Source organism: Hylobates moloch, unplaced genomic scaffold (genome assembly GCF_009828535.3).
Source record: "Hylobates moloch isolate HMO894 unplaced genomic scaffold, HMol_V3 SCAFFOLD_10, whole genome shotgun sequence".
Taxonomy (NCBI): domain Eukaryota; kingdom Metazoa; phylum Chordata; class Mammalia; order Primates; family Hylobatidae; genus Hylobates; species Hylobates moloch.
The window spans coordinates 66546691-66567684 of NW_026652285.1; the positions used below are offsets into that span (position 1 = coordinate 66546691).

General features: G+C 42.8%; 1 protein-coding gene and 1 pseudogene across 1 annotated transcript in view; both read left to right on the forward strand.

The window, feature by feature from the left end:
- LOC131384485 (uncharacterized) overlaps positions 1 to 20741 on the forward strand; it is a 57026-nt gene extending 36285 nt beyond the window's left edge. The window contains exon 10 of the mRNA XM_058445914.1: positions 20316 to 20741. Within this exon, the coding sequence (XP_058301897.1) occupies positions 20316 to 20354 (39 nt within the window). The 3' untranslated portion in view covers positions 20355 to 20741. The remainder of the gene's footprint in view (positions 1 to 20315) is intronic.
- On the forward strand, positions 6008 to 7163 carry LOC116475264 (N-lysine methyltransferase KMT5A-like; annotated as a pseudogene).
- Positions 20742 to 20994: the final 253 nt, after the last annotated feature.

A 20994-nucleotide genomic window follows, 5' to 3' on the forward strand; every position in this document is an offset into this window, starting at 1 on the left:
GGAAATAACACAGATAGTTATCTGCAGTAATCGGCATTAGGAAAAAAAACTTGGCAAAGACTGACAAGCTCTGTTCCACTACTGCCATTTAAAGAAAAACACAACACACACAAAAAAACAGCAAGTGGCCTCAGAAGGGCAGCACTCCTGACCCTGGGCTTGAGAAATTTTCATTGCGAGTCTGATGAGGCTCAGCCAGAGTTGTGTGGGACTCTTCTCAATTTCAAGCAGAGGAGCAGAGAAAGCTGGTTAGGTGAGGGAGGCTTCCCACATTGCTTGGACCCTACAATATATGTGACCTCTATCACATGGCATGGTACGGAACTGGAACAATAAAGCATTTTTTAAAGTAATATTTAATTTCTAGAGCAATTTTAGGTTCACAACAAAATTGAGCAGAAAGAGAGTTCACATACACTTCCCTGTTTATTACGCACACACTGCCTTCCTCACTATTGAAGTCCTGACCATAAGGGTACATTTTAATAAAGCAGTTTGTTTTTCCCTTTTCTTTGAAGTTGTTCCATCATGAGAATTAGGCTAAAAGTCTTAGCTTACTGCCCAGTGGAAGGAAGGACAAATAGCAATGACCATGCAACATATTCTTAGCTTTGAGGCCAAAATTGGCTGAAAATGACAGAAGCAGTTACTTCAGAGAAAACAGAGAAAATGATTTTTTGGAGTTCTGCATAAATTTGAAGAGGTAAACCTGGAGAGCTGAGAACAATGAGTTATATGCAGTGGACTAGAGGAAGATGCATATTCAACCATGTCTTTTTTTCCACCCAAGGAGAGTTACTAGCAAGCAGTAAGATGGGAGGAAATGAAACCAGTCAGACTGCTGAGTGCTGGAGAGGTCCCTGTGCACACTCTGGCATGGGCATGGTGGGACTACTTGTATGGATTAAGGGGAGTCCAGGATCAGGGGATGGTTGATCTGCATTTTTTCCCCAGGGCATAGCCTGAGACGACAAAGCTTCTAGGGAAGGGTTGTGTACATCATGGCCCCACAGCAGTGAGAAGCTTGAAGAATGCTCTGGCTAAATACAGGGAGGTGCTGTGGCAGGCACTGTTACTTGCCTACCCAAATATCCGCTTGCTAGGAGAACCTTGATTTTGTTGAGGTATGGATCTCAGGAAAGTTACCCTAGTTTTTTGTCTAGGGGTAGGCATGTGACCAGATTTCATCAGTGAGATGTAAAGAGCAGTGGTAGGGAGAGGGTTTCTTTTCTTCTCCCTCCCCCCGCCCCCACCCCCACCCCAGAGTCTCGCTTTGTCACCCAGGCTGAAGTGCAGGGGCGTGGTCACGGCTCACTGCTGCCTTGACCTCCCCGACTCAAGCGATCCTCCTACCTCAGCTTCCCACATAACTTGGACTTTAGGCGCACACCGCCATAACCGGCTAATTTTTCTCTATTTTAGAGACGGAGTCTTGCTATGTTGCCCAGGCTGGTCTTGAACTCCTGGGCTCAGGCGATCCTTCCACCTTGGGCTCCCAGAGTGCTGGGATTACTGGTGTGAGCCACTGCACCCGCCTGCATCATGCTTAGGTTTGAATGTGGTTGTGTGATGATCAGAGCTGCTGCAGCCATCTTGTGACCACGAAGGGTAGGTAGGTCAATTATACCAACATAGAGTTCTGACATTATTGAGCTGTTGAGTCAATGCCAGCATCTGCTCTCCTCTACACTTTGTATTATATGAGAAAAATGAACTACCTTATAGTGAATGGGGGTTATGAAACTTGCAGGGAAAAGCTCTCCTCAGAGGATCCCACATAAGGAAGTCCAGGGAAAGCCCCTAAATGTGAGGGAAGAGCAAAGGTGCTAAGGGGCCATCAGTCAGGAAGAAGCCTGTGGCTTAGATAAGGATGGTAGACAATGGATCTCTGACATCTGTAGCAGGACCCTGAACGTGAGCATGAACATGAAGTGGTAAGAGGCTGATGGCAAGACCACATTTCTGAAACTGGGATCTTAGAAGTGTCAGGCAGCAAGGACCAAGCTCAAGACAGTATGGACCAAACAGTAAGGACACCCCTTCTTAGTGCTGACATGAGTTAAGCCCTTTGGAAATTTAGATCCTCTTGAATTTGATAAACTAACTCTCCTAAAAACTGCTTTAAATCAAGACAGTTCTCTTAAATGGATGAAATTTCATTGTTCTGCCATTAGTAGACATGGGGGCTCAAGATACTTGGCAACAAAAATTTTTGTTACATTTTTGCTCTCTTGAATGGCAACTGCAAACTTTGAACCTCTGCAGTTACCCTAATGCAGAACTTATTATATAGACTTTTTTTGATGATTTACAATGAAATACTGATACAGAAACATGTTTAAAAGAAAACTATATAGCTCGTCTCACTTAGGTAACATAGCCTAAGTTTCTTAAACCCAAGATCTCATTTTAGATACCTAGGTATATTGTCCAGAGTACTGAATATGAGCACATTTCACATGACAGGCTCTCAAATGCAAGTGTGTGTGTGTGTGTGTGTGTGTGTGTGTGTGTGTGTGTGTGTGTGTGTGTGTGTGTGTTGTGTATGTGTCTGTGTGTGTGTGTAGTCCTTGCTTTGCCTGGCATCTTGTTACAGTAATTCATGCACATAAGAACCATGTCCTTGCTTTGACTTGCCTGGTAGAGAACTATGCAAAGCAAGAACAAGGCTCCAGTATGGACAAGTTTGCATTCGCATGGTATTATGAAATGTAAGAACTCCCTGTATATACTGTATGTACCCTTTCCTTCTTAAAATATGCCCAGCACCCTTCTATGTCTTTGTCTTCTCATTAGTCTTGGAAATACTGGTCATAGGTCCTCATGGGGAACTAACTTCTCTAAGCCTTCAGGTTGTATCATCCAGCCCATTGGCAGCTACTTAGGAAGCTTTTTATACTATACCCTGAAGTGTGGTGTTTTAAGTAGGTCTGAAAGCAGAGGAGTGACCCAGTATAGGGTCACTGACCAAAATGAGAAATGAGGTGGTTGAGAAAATCTGAAAAGATGCACAAGGTTTCAGGTATAATACATTTGTCTAATATCTCCCAAGATTGCAAATAAGGTTCCCTAAGTAGTCTTACGATTATCTTAATATCTTGGGCACTTCAGTATAGGGGAAAGAAGGGCAGAGTATGGTGAATGGCAGAGCAGAAGATGCCTAAATAGTTGGGAAAAATAATCCTGTGACTGGAAAACTGCATTAAAAAAATAATATCTGGCCGGGCGCGGTGGCTCACGCCTGTAATCCCAGCACTTCGGGAGGCCGAGGTGGGCGGATCACGAGGTCAGGAGATCGAGACCATCCTGGCTAACACGGTGAAACCCCATCTCTACTAAAAATACAAAAAAAATTAGCCAGGCGAGGTGGTGGGCGCCTGTGGTCCCAGCTACTCGGGAGGCTAAGGCAGGAGAATGGCGTGAACCCGGGAGGCAGAGCTTGCAGTGAGCCGAGATCATGCCACTGCACTCCAGCCTGGGAGACAGAGTGAGACTCCATCTCAAAAAATAATAATAATAATGTTGATACATCCTTCTTTTGTGATTGGGGGAAATGGTGACTTAATCCCTAAAAGAATCATGCAATATGTAGACCTTTGAATATGGCTTTTTTCATTTAGCATGTTTTTAAGGTTCATTCTTGGTGTGATATATTTATTTTTGAAATAGGTTCTCACTGTGTTTTCCAGGCTGGAGTACAGCATTGTGATCTTGACTCACTGCAGTGTTGACCTCCTGAGCTCAATTGTTTCTTTATATTGCCGAGTACTATTCTCTTGTATAGATATCAAATTTTCTTTATCTTCTTTAGACAGAGTCTCGCTCTGCACGCCCAGGCTGGAGTGCAGTGGTGCGATCTCGGCTCGCTGCAAGCTCCGCCTCCCGAGTTCACGCCATTCTCCTGCCGCAGCCTCCCGAGTAGCTGGGGCTACAGGCGCCCGCCACCATGCCCGGCTAATTTTTTTGTATTTTTAGTAGAGACGGGGTTTCACCGTGGTCTCGATCTTCTGACCTCGTGATCCGCCCGCCTCGGCCTCCCAAAGTGCTGGGATTACAAGCATGAGCCACCAAGCCCGGCCTGTTTTCAGTTCTCTAGGAGAAATACCTAGGAGTGGAATTGCCGAGTTGCATGGTAAATTTAACCTTCTAGGAAACTGTCAGACCGTCAAACTATTCAATTGTTTCAGCACCATTTGTTGAGAAGACTGTCTTTTTTTAGTTGAATTGGCCTGGCACCTTAATTGAAAATTAATTCACTATATATAGGAGGCCTTATTGCTTGACCTCTATTCTGTTTCATCAATCTACATATCTATCTTTATGCTAGTACCACACTGTTTTGATTACGATGGCTTTATAAAGTTTTGAAATGAGTAGTATAAGTCCTCCAGCGTTGTTCTTTTTCAAAATTGTTTCTGCTACTCTAAGTTGTATGCATTTCTATGTGAACTTTACAATCAGCCTGTAAGTTTCTTAAAAATCTTGGATTTTTACAGGGATAGCAAATTGGTTACAATGCTGAGTTTTCTTGTGCACGAACCTGGAATGATCTCTCAATTTCTTTAGATCTATAATTTGAGCAGTGTTTTGGAGTTTTCAGTGTATAAGTCTTACACTTCTTTTATTAAATTTATTCTTGTTATGTTCTTTTTTTTTTTTTTTTTGAGACGGGGTCTTGTTCTTTTGCCCAGGCTGGAGTACAGTGGCTATTTACAGGTGTGATCAGAGTGTACTGTAACCTCGACTCCTGTGCTCAAGTGATCCTCCTGCCCCATCCTCCACATAGCAGGGACTACAAGTGTTTACCACTGTGTGTAGCTCTTTATTGTTTTTGATAATATTGTGAACATACTGTTTTCTTAATTTGATATTCAGATTGTACATTGCTAAATACAGTTGACATTCATATACTGATCTGTGTCTTGTAGCCTTATTGAACTCATTTATTAGTTCTGGTAGTATTTGGGGGGATTCTTTAGGGTTTACTACAATTTGGATCATGTCATCTGTGAATAAAGACAGTTTTACTATTTCTTATCAATCTGGGTGCAATTTCTCTTCCTTCTTAAAAAAATGCCTTATTACATTGGTTAGAATCTTCATTACATTATTAAATAGAAGTGGTAAGAAGAAGTATCTTACTTTGTTTTATGCTGCTATAATAAAATACCACAGACTGGCTAATTTATAAAGGACAGAAATTTGTTTCTCACGGTATTGAAGCCTGGCAAGTCCAAGATCAAAGCACCAGCATCTTGTGTGGGTCTTCTTGCTGCATCCTCACATAGTGGAAGGTGAAAGGAGAAGAGTGAGCAAATCCACTCCCACAAACCCTTTTTATAGGGTCGTTAATTCATTCATGATGGTGGAGCTCTTATGACTAAACACCTACTCTAGAATTGCTATTGGAATTTCTTTTTATATTTTCTGTCTATGTATTGATATTCTCTATTTGTTTACATATTATATTCTTGGTTCTCTCTAGTTCTTTGTTCTTAGTTTCCTTCAGCTCTTTGAGTGTATTTAGGACAGGTGATTTAAAGCCTTTTATATTAAGTCTGGGCTTCCTCAAGGATGGTTTCTATTAATTTCTTTACTCCTGTTAGCTAGCCATACTTTCCTGTTTCTTTGTATGCCATACAATTTTTTTTATTAAAAATGGGATATTTGGGCTGGGTATGGTGGCTCACGCCTGTAATCCCAGCAGGTTGGGAGGCCAAGGCAGGTCGATCACTTGAGGTCAGGAGTTCAAGACCAGTCAGGCCAACATGGTGAAACCCGCCTCTACTAAAAGTACAAAAATTAGCCAGGTGTGGTGGGGCGTGCCTGTAATCTCAGCTATATGGGAGGCTGAGGCAAAGAGAAAGTAGGCTTGAACCCGGGAGGCAGAGGTTGCAGTGAGCCAAGATCACACCACTGGACTCCAGCCTGGGCAACAGAGCGAGACTCCATCTCAAAAATAAATAAATAGCCCTCCCTGCGTGCCTCGCCCCGGCGGCCCGGGCCTGCCGCCGTGCGTGGGTGCCGGGCCCTGCCTCGCCGGCCATGAGGGAAGGGGGCGCCGTGGGGCACCGCCGGCCCTTCCCCGGGACGCCGCTGCGGCGCTGGTGGCGGCGGCAGCAGCAGCGGCAGTGGCAGCGGTGGTGGCCGGGCCGCACCGCCATGGGCCTGGCCGGGCTGCAGGAGAACGTATTTACCGGGCAGTCAAAGATCTATTCCTACATGAACCTGAACAAAGGCTCTGGAATGCATTTCCCCCTTCAGGAAGAGAACTCAGTTACACATCACGAAATCAAATGCCAGGGGAAACCATTAGCCAGAATCTACAGGAAACGAGAAGAGAAAATAAATGCTGGGAACGCAGTACGGAGCGCCATGAAGTCCGAGGAACAGAAAATCAAAGACACCAGGAGAGGTCCCCTGGCACCTTTTCCAAACCAAAAATCTGAAGCAGCACAACCTCCAAAAACTCCACCCTCATCTTGTGATTCCACCAATGCAGCCATCGCCAAGCAAGCCCTAAAAAAGCCCATCAAGGGCAAACAGGCCCCCCGAAAAAAAGCTCAAGGAAAAACGCAACAGAATCGCAAACTTACGGATTTCTATCCTGTCCGAAGGAGCTCCAGGAAGAGCAAAGCCGGGCTGCAGTCTGAAGAAAGGAAAAGAATAGATGAATTGATTGAAAGTGGGAAGGAAGAAGGAATGAAGATTGACCTCATCGATGGCAAAGGCAGGGGTGTGATTGCCACCAAGCAGTTCTCCCGGGGTGACTTTGTGGTAGAATACCACGGGGACCTCATCGAGATCACCGACGCCAAGAAACGGGAGGCTCTGTACGCACAGGACCCTTCCACGGGCTGCTACATGTAGTATCTTCAGTATCTGAGCAAAACCTACTGTGTGGATGCAACTAGAGAGACAAATCGCCTAGGAAGACTGATCAATCACAGCAAATGCTGGGAACTGCCAAACCAAACTGCACGACATCGACGGCGTACCTCACCTCATCCTCATCGCCTCCCGAGACATCGCGGCTGGGGAGGAGCTCCTGTATGACTATGGGGACCGCAGCAAGGATTCCATTGAAGCCCACCCGTGGCTGAAGCATTAACCGGTGGGCCCCGCGCCCTCCCCGCTCCACCTTCCCCTCTTCAAAGGACAAAGTGCCCTCAAAGGGAATTGAATTTTTTTTTTTACACAGTCTTAGCGGATTACTGTAGATGTTTTTAAAAAGATCTACATTTTATTAAGATGCCTTTCACTGTAGTATTTAAATATCTGTTACAGGTTTCCAAGGTGGACTTGAACAGATGGCCTTATATTACCAAAACTTTTATATTCTAGTTGTTTTTGTACTTTTTTTGCATACAAGCCGAACGTTTGTGCTTCCCGTACATGCAGTCAAAGACTCAGCACAGGTTTTAGAGGAAAGAGTCAAACATGAACTAGGAAGCCAGGTGAGTCTCCTTTCTCCAGTGGAAGAGCCGGGACCTTCCTCCTGCACCCCCGACATCCAGGGACGGGGTGTGAGGAAGACGCTGCTTCCCAATGGCCTGGACGGGATGTTTCCAAGCTCTTGTTCTCCTAATGTCTCGACAGGCGCTCACTGAAGTGTATGAATATTTTTTTAAAAGGTTTTGCAGTAAGCTAGTCTTCCCCTCTGCTTTCTCGAAAGCTTGCTGAGCCCTGGGTCCCGAGCACGGGCCGGGCATAGATTTCCTCTTCCACAAGCTACCGCTTTTCTGGGCACCTTGAAGCATCAGGGCGTGAAATCAAACTAGATGTGGACAGGGAGAGTGTTGCTTACCTGACCTGCTGGGGCAGGGTTTCCTGAAACTGGGTTAATTCTTTATAGAAATGTGAACACTGAATTTATTTTTAAAAAATTTAAAATTAAAAAAATTAAAAATAAAAAACCCACAGAAAACAACTTACATGTGTATAGGTCTTGAAGTGAGTGAAGTGGCTGCTTTTTTTTTTTTTTTTTTTTGCTTTTTTTTTGCTTTTTGTAGAAGAGATTGAGAATGGTACTCTAATCAAAAATAAAGTTTTGTAGTGGGACGAGAAATTATTTACCTAACATCCACCCCCATTCCCCCTCATCCTGCTGGGGTTGAAAGTTCCAGACCTGCTGTCGAGGCCTTATGTTTGTCAGACAACCATTGTCCTCCTGCAAGGACGCAACTGTGAGCTGAGGTGTGAGCCTAGGAGCCCAGGACCCCTGACCCCAGCCGCGGCTGCCAGCCTCCAAAAGGCACCCAGGTGTGCAGGGGAGCACGCAGGGCCCGGCGGCCCCCAGGAATCAAGGATAGGGCTAAGGTTTTCACCTTAACTCTGAAGGCAGGAGGAATAGGTGGCTGCTTCCTCCCGCCCTTCACAGAACTGATTCTTACTGTCCCTTCAGTCCAGGGGGCCGGGGCTCAGGAGCCATGACCTGGTGTCTCCTGCCCACCCTGGTCCCAAGTAAATGTGAATGGAGACAGGTATGAGAGCCTGTCCTCGTCTTTGATTCCCCTCCCAACCCCACCTCGGGCCTCACGACAGTGCTACCTAAGAAAGTCTTCCCTCCCACCCCCCTGCTAGCCTGGTCAGTGGTCAGCAAATTGGAAGAGGATCCGATGGGAGTGTAAATGTGAGACACAATGTCTTGATTATACCTGTTTGTGGTTTAGCTTTGTATTTAAACAAGGAAATAAACTTGAAAATTATTTGTCATCATAAAAATGAAACAAATTAAAATGTTTATTGCCAGGCAAGGCCAAAAAAAAATAAATAAATAAATAAATAAATAAATAAATAGATAAAATAAAGGGAGATATTTGGAATATTATAATGTGAAAAGCTGATTTTCCCACCTCCCCAGTGTTTGCTGTTGTTGATTGTAGGTGTTTACCATCATCCATTTGTTTAGTGACTTTTCCAAATTATATTTGCAAATACTATATATTCCTTGTCTTATGTGGTCACTGAAGTCTCTTCTCTTATTTTAGAAGTCAGTTATTTCACAGAGATGTGCCTTAACGGCTGGGGCCAAAAAGAAAACAAAACCAAAAAACTCTCCTAGTCTTTGCAGATTGGATCTGAGCTGAGGGATTCCTTCAGTGCTTAGCCAGGCTATCTATGACTGTGACTTAGTCTTTACCTCCTACTTGCACAGAGTCCAAAAATCAGCCAGAGGTGCAAGCCTAGGGTTCTTTCATTCTTTTTTTATGAGCATGTTTCCAGCCTTGTGCATGTACATTGCACTCTGGGTTCTCTGGTATATGCAGTAGCCCTTCAAAACCATTAATTCCCAAGAAACTTCTGCCTCAACTTTCTTCTTTCCAGATGTTTGATTCTGGATGCCACCCACCAGCCCCTGCCCCATCCACCATACCTTGATCCAGACAGCTGTGTGTAGTATATGTCTTTGAATGCTTTCGACAGATGTCACCTGGAAAGCCACTCTAGCCTGAAGGGGTTGTAAAAAAGCTTATCCTATGTACCAGTCCCTTACGAAATTGTCAGATCAAAACTCAGAGCCAGGCCAGGCGTAGTGGCTCACGCCCATATTCCCAGCACTTTGGGAGGCCGAGGTGAGCGGATCACGAGGTCAGGAGATCAAGACCATCCTGGCTAACATGGTGAAACCTCATCTCTATTAAAAATACAAAAAAATTAGCCAGGTGTGGTGGCGGGCGCCTGTAGTCCCAGCTACTTGGGAGGCTAAGGCAGGAGAATGGTATGAACCCAGGAGGTGGAGGTTGCAGTGAGCTGAGATGGCACCACTGCACTCCAGCCTGGGCGACAGAGCAAGATACCATCTCAAAAAATAAAACAAAAACTCAGAGCCATAATTTTTGGGAAACGTGGCTATTGGCACCAGAAAGCCACATTAGGAATGCAGATCCCTGTTCCCATTGCTATTGGTGACCTGGGAAATGGAATTGATAAGAAAGGAAGCAAAAAATTTTCTTTTTTTGTTAAGCACTTCACTGGTTGCCACCAGTTTTGTATTAGAATCCAGAGTTTGAAAAAGTTGACTCTGTCAGATTTTGCCAGCTTAATGGATGCTTCAGTGGAGGGTCTGGACTGATTATTGGAACTTCCTACTCCATCATTTATGTGGCATCACCTAACTGCTTTTGCTTGCCTTAGAACTTCCAGCACAGATATGAAGAAGAATGGTGAGAGAAGACATCCTTGCCTTGTTCTTACATGGAAGACACTGAGTCTTCCACTGTTAAGTATGATGTTAGCTGTAGTTATTTTTAAGAAAATCTTTATCAAGTTTAGGAAATTTCCCACTATTGCTAGTTTTTTGAGAGTTCTTATGAATGCTATGAATTTTGTCAAATGATTTTCTGTATTTATTAGTATAGTCATGATCATATGGATTTTTAAAATGTATATTTTGAAATTTCTGTTCTTTTTTATCATTTATCTTTGTTTTTTATGTTATTCCAATGAATTTTTAAAATTCCAATAGCTTTGGGAGCACAAATGGTTTTTGGTTGCATGGATGAATTGTATAGTGGTAAAGTCTGAGATTTTAGTGCACTTGTCACCTCAGTAGTGTATGTTGTACCCAATATATAGATTGTTATTTCTCACCCTCCACTCCCCTCCTGCTTCTGATTTTCATAGTCCATTATATCACTCTGTACGCCTTTATGTACCCACTTATACCCACTTATACATTGTCACTTACAAGCCTAGCTCCCACTTATAAGTGACAATATATGGTATTTTGTTTTTCATTCCTGAGTTACTTCATTTAAAATAATGGCCACCAGCTCCATCCATGTTGTTGCAGAAGACATTAATTTGTTCTTTTTTGTGGCTTAGTAGTATTCCACAGTATACATATACCACATTTTCTTTATCCGCGTATTGGTTGATGGGCACTTAAGTTGGTTCCATATCTTTGCAACTGTGAATTGTGCTGCAATAAACATACATGTGCAGGTGTCCTTTTGATATAATTACTTCTTTTCCTTTGAGTAGATCCCCAGTAGTGAGATTGCTGGATCAAATGGTAGATCTACTTTTTTTTTGGAAATCTTCAAACTTTTCCATAGAGATGGTACTAATTTACATTCCCACCAGCAGTGTATGAAAGTGTTCCCTTTTCACCACATCCACACCAACATATATTGTTGTTTAGCTTTTTAAATAGCCATTATCGCAGGAGTAGGGTGGCTTTACTTTGCATTTCCCTGATGATTAGTGATGTTGAGCATCTTTACATACATTTTTTGGCCATTTGTATATCTTCTGTTGAGAAATGTCTGTTCATGTCATTTGCCTACTTTTTGATGGGATTATTTGTAGGGTTTTTTTTTCCTGCTGATTTGCTTTGAGTTCTTTGTAGATTCTGGATATTAGGCCATTGTCAAATGTGTCCTTTACAAATATTTTCTCCCATTCTCTGGATTGTCTGTTTACTCTGATGATTATTTCTTTTGCTGCACAGAGATTTTTTAGTTTAATTAGGTTCCATTTATTTATTTTTGTTTTGTTACATTTGCTTTGGGGGTCTCAGTCATGAATTACTTGCCCAGGCCAATATCCAAAAGAGTTTTTCCTAGGTTATCTTCCAGAATTTGTATCGTTTTGGGTCTTAGATTTAAGTCTTCGATCCATCTTGAGTTGATTTTTGTGTAAGGTTAGAAATGGGGATCCAGTTTCATTCTTTTACATGTGGCTAGCCAGTTTTCCCAGCACCATGTATTCAATAGGGTGTCCATTTGCCAATTTATGTTTTTGTATGTTTTGTCAAGGATCAGTTGGCTCTATGTATTTGGCTTTACCTCTGGGTTCTCTACTCAGTTCCATTGGTCTACGTGCCTACTGTTATACCAGTACTATGCTGTTTTGGTACTGTATTAGTCTGTTTTTGCACTGCTGTAAAGAAATACCCGAGATGGGGTAATTTATAAAGAAAAGAGGTTTAATTGGCTCATGGTTCTATAGGCTGTACAGGAAGCATAGTGGCTTCTGCTTCTGGGGAGGCCTCAGAAAACTTACAATCATGGTGAAAGGCAAAAGGGAAGTAGGCACATCTTACATGGCCAGAGAAGGAGTGAGAGAGAGAGAGGTGGGAGATGCTACACACTTTTTTTTTTTTTTTTGAGACAGAGTTTCACTCTTTTTGCCCAGGCTAGAGTGCAATGGCACGATCTTGGCTCACTGCAACCTCCGCCTCCCAAGTTCGAGCGATTGTCCAGCCTCAGCCTCCCAAGTAGCTGGGATTACAGGCGCCCACCACCATGCACAGCTAATTTTTTTGTACCTTTAGTAGAGATGGGGTTTCACCATGTTAGCCAGGCTGCTCTCAAACTCCTGACCTCAGGTGATCCACCCACTTCGGCCTCTCAAAGTGCTGGGATTTTCACATGGGGCATGAGACACTGCGCCCAGCCGGCACTACACACTTTTAAAACAACCAGATCATGTGATAACTTACTCACTGTCATGAGAACAGCACCAAAGGGATGGTGCTGAACCATTCATGAGGACTCCACCCCCATGATCCAGTCACTTCCCACCAGGCCCCACCTCCAACACTGGGGATTACAATTTGACATGAGATTTGGTGGGGACACAGATCCAAACCATACCAGTAACTATAGCCTTGTAGTATAATTCGAAGTCTGGTAATGTGATGCCTCCAGATTTGTTCTTTTTCTTAGGATTGCATTGGTTATTCAGGCTCTTTTTTGGTTCCATATGAATTATAGGATGTTTTCTTTAATTCTGTGAAAAATAAGGTTTGTGTTTTGATAGGAATTGCGTTGAATCTGTAGATTGCTTTGGGCAGTATGGTCATTTTCACAATATTGATTCTTCCAATCCATGAGCATGGGATGTGTTTCCATTTGTTTGTGTCATCTATGATTTCTTTCAGCAGGGCTTTGTAGCTCTCCTTGTATAGCTCTTTCACCTCCTTGGTTAAGTATATTCCTAGGTTGGTTATTTGTTTATTTGTTTGTTTGTTTTACAGCTATTATAAAAGCGATTGACCTCCTAATTGGATTCTCAGCTTGGTCGTTGTTGATGTGTAGCAGTGCTACTGATTTGTGTACATTGATTTTGTAATCTAAGACTTGACTGATTTTTTTTTTTTTTGAGATGGAGTCTTGCTCTGGAGTGCAATGGCCCAGACTTGGCTCACTGCAACCTCCGCCTCCCAAGTTCAAACGATTCTCCTGTCTCAGCCTCCTGAGTAGTTGGGCTGGGACTACAGCCACCCACTACCATGCCCGGCTAATTTTTGTATTTTTAGTAGAGACAGTTTCACCATGTTGATCAGACTGGTCTCAAACTCCTGAACTCAGGTGATCCACCTGCCTTGGCCTCCCGAAGTGCTGGGATTACAGGCATGAGCCACCACGCCCAGCCGACTGAATTTGTTTATCAAATCTATGCATCTTTTTGAGGAGTCTTTAGGGTTTTCTAGGTATATGATGATATCGTCTGCAGACAGCTATAGTTTGACTTCCTCTTTTCCAATTTGGATGCCCTTTATTTCCTTCTCTTGCCTGATTGCTCTGGCTAGGACTTCCAGTACTATAATGAATAGAACTGGTGAAAGTAGACATCCTTGTCTTGTTCCAGTTCTCAGGGGGGAATGCTTTCACTTTTTCCCCATTGAGTATGATGTTAGCTGTAGTTTTGTCATATATGGCTTTTGTTATTTTGAGATAAGTCCCTTCTATGCCTAGTTTGTTGAGTGTTTTTATCATAAAGAAATGCTGGATTTTATTGAATTCTTTTTCTGCAACTATTGAAATGATCATGTAGTTTTTGTTTTAAATTCTGTTTATGTGATATATCACATTTATTGATATGCATGTGTTAGACCATCCCTGCATTCCTGGGATGAAGTCCACTTGATCATGGTGTATTATATTTTTGATATGCTGTTGGATTTTGTTAGCTAGTATTTTGTTGATGATTTTTGCCTCCATGTTCATTAGGGATATTGGTCTGTAATTTTCTTTTTTTGTACGTCCTTTCCTGGTTTGGCTACCAGGGTTATACTGGTTTCATAGAATGAGTTAGGGAGGATTCCCTCTTTCTCAGTCATTTGGAATAGTTTCAGTAGGATTGGCACCAGTTCCACTTTGAATGTCTGATAGAATTTATCCATTAATCCATCTGGTCCTGGGTGTTTCTTGTTGGCAATCTTTTTTGAAATTATGGATACAGTCTCACTGCTTGTTATTGGTCTGTTCAGGGCTTCTGTTTCTTCCTGATTTAATCTAGGAGGGTTGTATGTTTCCAGGAATTTATCCATTTCCTCTAGCTTTTCCGTTTATCTCCATAGAGGTGTTCATAGTAGTCTTGAATGATTTTTTCTATTGCTATGGTGTTCATTGTAATGTCTCCAGTTTCATTTCTAATTGAGTGTATTTGAGTCTTCTTTTCTTGGTCGGTCTGGCTAATGGTTTATCAATTTTGTTTATCTTTTCAAAGAACCAGCTTTTTTGTTTCATTGATATTTTGTATTTTTTTAGTTTAATTTTCATTTGGTTCTGTTCAGGGTCTTTGTTACTTCCTTTCTTTTGCTAGATTTGGGTTTAGTTCTTGTTTCTCTAGTTCCTTGAGGTATGATGTTAGGTTGTCAATTTGTGATCTTTTAGACTCCTTGATATAGGCATTTAGTGCTACAGACTTTCCCTTAGCACTGGTTTTGTCCTATCCCAGAGGTAATGATAACTTGTGTCACTATTATCCTTCATTTCAAGGAATTTTTAAATTTCCTTTTTTTTTCTTTTTTTGAGACATAATCTTGCTCTGTCGCCCAGGCTGGAGTGCAGTGGCATGATCTTGGCTCACTGCAGCCTCTGCCTCCCGGGTTCAAGTGATTCACCAGCCTCTGCCTCCTGAGCAGCTGGGACTACAGGCATGTGCCAGAATGCCTGGCTAATTTTTGTATTTTTAGTAGAGGTGCGGTTTAGTAGAGAGGCCAAGGCGGGCAGATCACCTGAGATCAGGAGTTCCAGACCAGCCAGGCCAAATGGTGAAACCCTGTCTCTAATAAAAATACAAAATTGGCCCAGTGTGGTGGCTCATGCCTATAATCCCAGCTACTGGGGAGGCTGATGCCGGAGAATTGCTTGACCCAGGAGGTGGAGGCTGCAGTGAGCTGAGATCATGCCATTGCACTCCAGCCTGGGCCACAAGAGTGAAACCCTGACTTAAAAACAACAACAACAAAAAAGAAACAAAAAAATAAAAAAAGAATAGCTACTGCTGCTCACTTTTGGTTTCCATTTGTATGGAATATCTTTTTCTACTCCTTTTCCTTGCATTTATGTGAATCCTTACATGTTAGGTGAGTCTCTTAAAGACTGCAAATATTTGGTTTATGATTTTTTTTAAGTCATTCTGTCAATCTGTATCTTTTAAGTGGAGCATTTAGGCCATTTACATTCAATTAATCTTGAGATGTGAGGTATTGTTCCAGTCGTCATGTTAATTGTTACCTAGATACTTGTTTTCTTCGTGTTGTTATTGTTTTATGGGCCCTATGTGTTTTATGCTTTCAAGAGGTTCTCTTCTGATGCATATCAACCTTTTATTCCTGGATTTAGAACTCATTTTAGCATTTCTTGTAGGGCTGGTCTGGTAGTGACAAATTCCATCAGCATTTGTCTGTCTGAAAATGACTTTATTCATGTATGAAACCTAGTTTTGCTGGATACAAAATTCTTAACTGACAGTTATTGTTTAAGGAGGCTAAAGGTAGGACCCCAATCCCTTTTGGACTGTAAAATTTCTGGTGAGAAGCCTGCAGTTAGTCTGATAGGTTTTCCTTTATAGGTTACCCGGTGCATTTGTCTCACTGCTCTCAGAATTCTTTCCATCATGTTGACTTTAGATAGACTGATTATTATAATGCCTTGGTGAAGTCCTTTTTGTGATGAATCTCCCAGAAATTTTTGAGCTTCTTTTATTTGGATATCTAAATCTCTAGCAAGGCCAGAGAAGTTTTCCTCAATTATTCCCTCAAATAAAATTTCCAAACTGTTTGCTGTCTTCTCTCTCAGCAACACCAGTTATTCTTAGGTTTGGCCATTTTACATGATCCCATATTTCTTGGAGACTTTATTCATTTCTTTTGATTTTTTTCCTTATTTTTGTCTGATTATTAATTTGAAAACTATGTCTTTGAGCTCTGAAACTATTTCTTCTACTTGTTCTAGTCTATTGTTAAAACTTTTCCATACATATTGTACTTCCCTAAATGTGTCTTTCATTTCCAGAAGTTCTGATTGGCTTTTCTTTAAAATATCTATTTCTTTATAAATTTTTTATTCATATCCCAAAGTTTTAAAAAATTTGTTTATATTGGCTTTCACCTTTCTCTGGTATCTTCTTGAGTAACTTAATAATCAATCTTTTTAATTCTTTGTCTGGCATTTCAGAGATTTCATCTTGGTTCGGATCCATTGCTGGAGAGCTAGTGTGATCTTTTGGGGGTGTAATAGAATCCTGTTTTTTTCATATTACAGGAATTATTTTTCTGTTTTTTTTTCTCTCATTTGGCTAGACTATTTCTTCTAATTAGTCTTGAATTTATTTTTTATTTGACTTTTTTTTTAATTTCTCTTTTCTTCCTTAAGGATGTGACTTTATTGTAGCCTATTTCGACTCTTGGTGCTTTCAGAAGTGAAGACTATTAATTCCTTGGTTACAGAAAGTCTTTGTATGATGGCTTTCTCAGATAATGGTTGTAGTAGCATTGTGCTCACTGTCTCCAGTGGGGTTGGAATTGCAGAGGTCTCTTGAAGCTTACCTTGTTCTCCTGTGTTGTGCACTTATATTTGTTTACTTTCCCTGTATTTTATTTACTGGGTTGAATATTTTAGGCTTCAGGCCAGTAGGGGAGACATCTCTGGTAGAAACTGGTTGTGGTTATTGTAGTAGGTAAATGCAATAACCAATGGCGGGCTGAAGTCCCAATCTTGACATAGGTGATAGGTGGAGCTCTCAGTGAAACACACTGAGGTCTTATCATGGGGTAAATTGGGAGCCACATCAGCTCCCCTGCAAGGCCAGCAGGGAAGCAGTCCACCTCCCAGACACACTCCTGACCCAGTGTTCCAGCTATTCAGATCAAACAGGCACCTCATTTGTCTGCAGGAACATTGATGTTTCAAGTTGAGAGGAATCGTGAGTCTACCTCTCATCCAAGTCTGAACATAGAAGGTGCTCTCTACTGTGGGGATGCAGTTACCCTGAAGTGTTCCAGCAAGGCTGTCTATGGTATACCCACACATGCTCCCACTGGAAAAGCCCCAGTTGTTTCTGCAGTAGTGGACAAGGGAAAAAGAAGTCCCCTTCTCCAAGACCCTTCATGAGCACCAGGGTTACCTGTGTGTTGGAGTAGAGCTTCAGACTTTCTCTGCTGAGCTCAGTATTGTAACTGTGCCTCTGCTGAAAGAGACTTTCCATCAGCAGAAAGATCCAGGACTCAAGGCCTGCATCTGGATTTTTTTGTTCTATGGGGTGTTCCCTTGATGTGGTGCACACCCACTTCCCCTAGGAAGTTTTCCCCTAGGAGTAGGATTCCCTAAGAAACAGACCACTGAATGCTGCTGCTCCTCTGCGTCTAGCCACCCAGTGGGGCTGCCACACTCCAGGCTGGTGCTGGGGACTGTCTGCAAGAGATCCAGTGATGTGACCTGTCCTTAATTCTCCCAGCAGCAAGTACCAATACTTCTTCTGATGCAGGTCACAGGGCAGTGATGTAGACTCTGTGAGATTCCTTGGTTGTAAATAGCCTTAATGTATTGGCTGTCTCAAATTCTGCTTGTAGTAGCAATGAACCTGTCGTGTGGACAGATCAGGACCTCCTGGTTAGCCAGGGTGGTGCAGGTGATGGTGATAGCTGAGGTCATGCACAAGTTTTCTCTTTCCTGGGCACAGTGTTATTCTACCCAGTGATGCTATAATGTATCAGTTGGCCTCCAGCCAGGAGGTGGCACTTGCAAAAGAGCACCAGCTAAAGTAGAAGTGGTGGGATTAACTGCTTTGCTTTATGTTAATTGCCTTATGTTACCCCAGGGAGGTATTCTGGATTCTCAGGCAATGGCCATAGGGCTCCCAAAAGTTGCTGTCCCTTGTAGTAAACTACCAGGGCTGGTGTAGGGGCAAAGCCAGGTAGGGTCTGGGTCAGGCAGGTCCATGCTTTGGCTCTCCATGTGCAGGGCAAGCAGAGGCTCCTGTGGGGTTTAGGGGGCATTTATCTGGCCACTGGGGTAATGTTTCAGGAAGGAACATAGCTGCCTCTGCCACATAAAAGAGTTCACAAGCCTCACCCAGCTCTCATGCACTTGGCAAGGCAGGTCTCCCACTTGTAATGTTCACTAGCAGCCGCTAGCTAAATTGCAGGCTGTGTAAGCTCAGAACTCAAAACTGCCCTAGGCCATAAGCCTTCCCTGTGGAGACAGGAACCAGCATTCAGGTCATGCCCCTTCCCAATCTACCTGCAAAGCAAGAGTGCCCAGTTCCTGTGCCTGTGGCTGTAGCACACTTCTTACTCACCCGCTGGTTCTGGTCAAGGGAGTTCATCCCTACTCAAGATTATATGAATTTCAGTTGGGAGCTTCTTTAAACCTGCAACCTCTGCCTGAGCTAGTTAGTCGACTTCCGTGAGGCCCTCTGTGACATAGAATCAGGAGTGGCTTCCCTCGGTCTGTGCTGGAGACTTGGAATGCATGCAAGGCTCTGCTTGCTGCTGCTCCTACTTTTATATTCCCCCACCACTCCCTATATTAGTTCCAGTGCTGGGTAGGGTTAAGGCCTTCCCCTGTGGGCTGGATTGCCAGGTTACCTGGTGGGGATGTATATCCTGGAGGCAGTCTCTCCCCCATCACACTCTGAGGACTTACAGTTTTTCACCTGGCTCACAGTGGGTGTAGGCTGCAGCCTGCTGCTTCTTTCAAAGGGTCTATGGTTTTTGTTTTTCTGTTCAGTTCCTGCATTGCTTCTTAGAAAAAAGTTCACAGTATGAATTTCTACTCACCATTTTGTCTTTCCAAGTGGGAGAGTCATGCTGACACTGTCTCCAATCCACCATCTTGGGAAGAAAAACAAAACAAAATGTGATTTTTCTTGGCCTATCCACATGGTAGATTAGATTGATTAATTTTCAAATATTGAAACAGCCATGCATGCCTGTAATAAACTCTACTTGTAATCATTTATTACTCTATTTAAATGTGATCTCTTTTCTTTGAAATATATTTAAAATAGTTTTTAAAAGTCTTTGCTAAATCTTTTGTTTGGGATTATTAAAGATGATTTCTGTTGACTTGTTTCCTAAGTATAGAACACACTGCTGGCCAGGTGCGGTGGCTCACGCCTGTAATCCTAGCACTTTGGGAGGCTGAGGCGCGCAGATCATGAGGTCAAGAGATAGAGACCATCCTGGCCAACATGGTGAAACCTCATCTCTACTAAAAATACAAAAATTAGCTGGGCACCAGCACACCTGTACTCCTAGCTACTCAGGAGGCTGAGGCAGGAGAATTGCTTGAATCTGGGAGGCAGAGGTTGCAGTGAGCCGAGATTGCACCACTGCACTCCAGCCTGGCGACAGAGCGAGACTCTGTCTCAAAAAACAAACAAACAAAAAACTGGCATTGTACACATTATGTTATAGGAACACTACATTGTGATTTGCCCCAAAGGGGGTTGCTGTTTGTATGATACACTTGTCTGGACTAATTCTGTGGAATTTGTCTCCACTACAATGTGAGGCTGCTAACATCTGCGCTCACATTTTTTAAAGAGACAGGCTTTCTAGAATTACTCTTGTTTCAGCATATTTTGTCAGCCAAAGATTAGTCAGAGGTTCTGTTCAATCATCTCAAGCCAGTTAGGTCCCCACTCTTTGCTGATAGATCTGTGTATGGTTTGGAGAATGTATTTGCTGTGGTTTGAATATTTGTCTCCTTCAAAACTTGTGTTGAAATATAGTCCTCAATGTGGCAATATTAAGAGGTGGGGCCTTTAAGAGGTGATTGGATTATGAGGGCTTTGTCCTCATGAATGGATTAATCCATTCATAGATTAATGGATTAGTGGGTAAATGGATTAATGGGTTATTATGGGAGGGGAATTGGTGACTATAAGAAGAGGAAAAAAGACCTGTGCAAGCATGTTAGCATGCTCATTCTCCTCCCCATGTGATACCCCATGCTACCTTGGAACTCTACAGAAAGTCCCTCTGTTAGTCCATTTTGGGGTTGCTATGAAGGAATACTTGAAGGTGGGTAATTTATAAGGAAAAAAGATTTATTTGGTTCATGGTTCTGCAGGATGTACATGAAGCATGGCCCCAACAGCTGCTCCTGTGAAGCCTCAGGAAGCTTACAATCATGGCAGAAGCCCAAGGGGGAGCCAGCGTGTGGCATGGCAAGGGAGGGAGCAAGAGAGAGAGAGGGAGGAGCTGCCAGGCTCTTTTGAACAACCAGATCTCACTTGAACTCACAGATTGAAATTCACTGATTACTGTGAGGACACACCAAGCCATTTATGAGGGATGCACCCCTATGACCCAAACACCTCCTACTAGGCCCACCTCCAACATCACAGGTCACATGAAACATGAGATTTATAGGGGACAAAACAGTCAAACCATATCAGTCCCACCAGCAAGAAGGCTCTCACTAGATGTGGCCCTTTGATCTTGGACTTCTCAGCCTCTGTAACTGTAAAAAATAAATTTTGTTTCTTATAAATTATCCGGTTTTGGGTATTTTGTTATAAGTAAAAGATGGACTAAGTTTAGGCTTTCAAATTTTCCCTAGCTCTTATTTCTTTTGAGCCCTTTCAGGCCTTTTCTACATGTGTGCACAGTCTTGCAGTCATCCAGGAATGTGTGAATAGCTCTAGTCCTCTCCGGCCTCTTCTACACGTGTGTGCAGCTTTCCAATAAGTTTGGGACGTATGGAGAGCCTATCAAGGTTCTCTATGCCTATGTCATTTTTAACATCT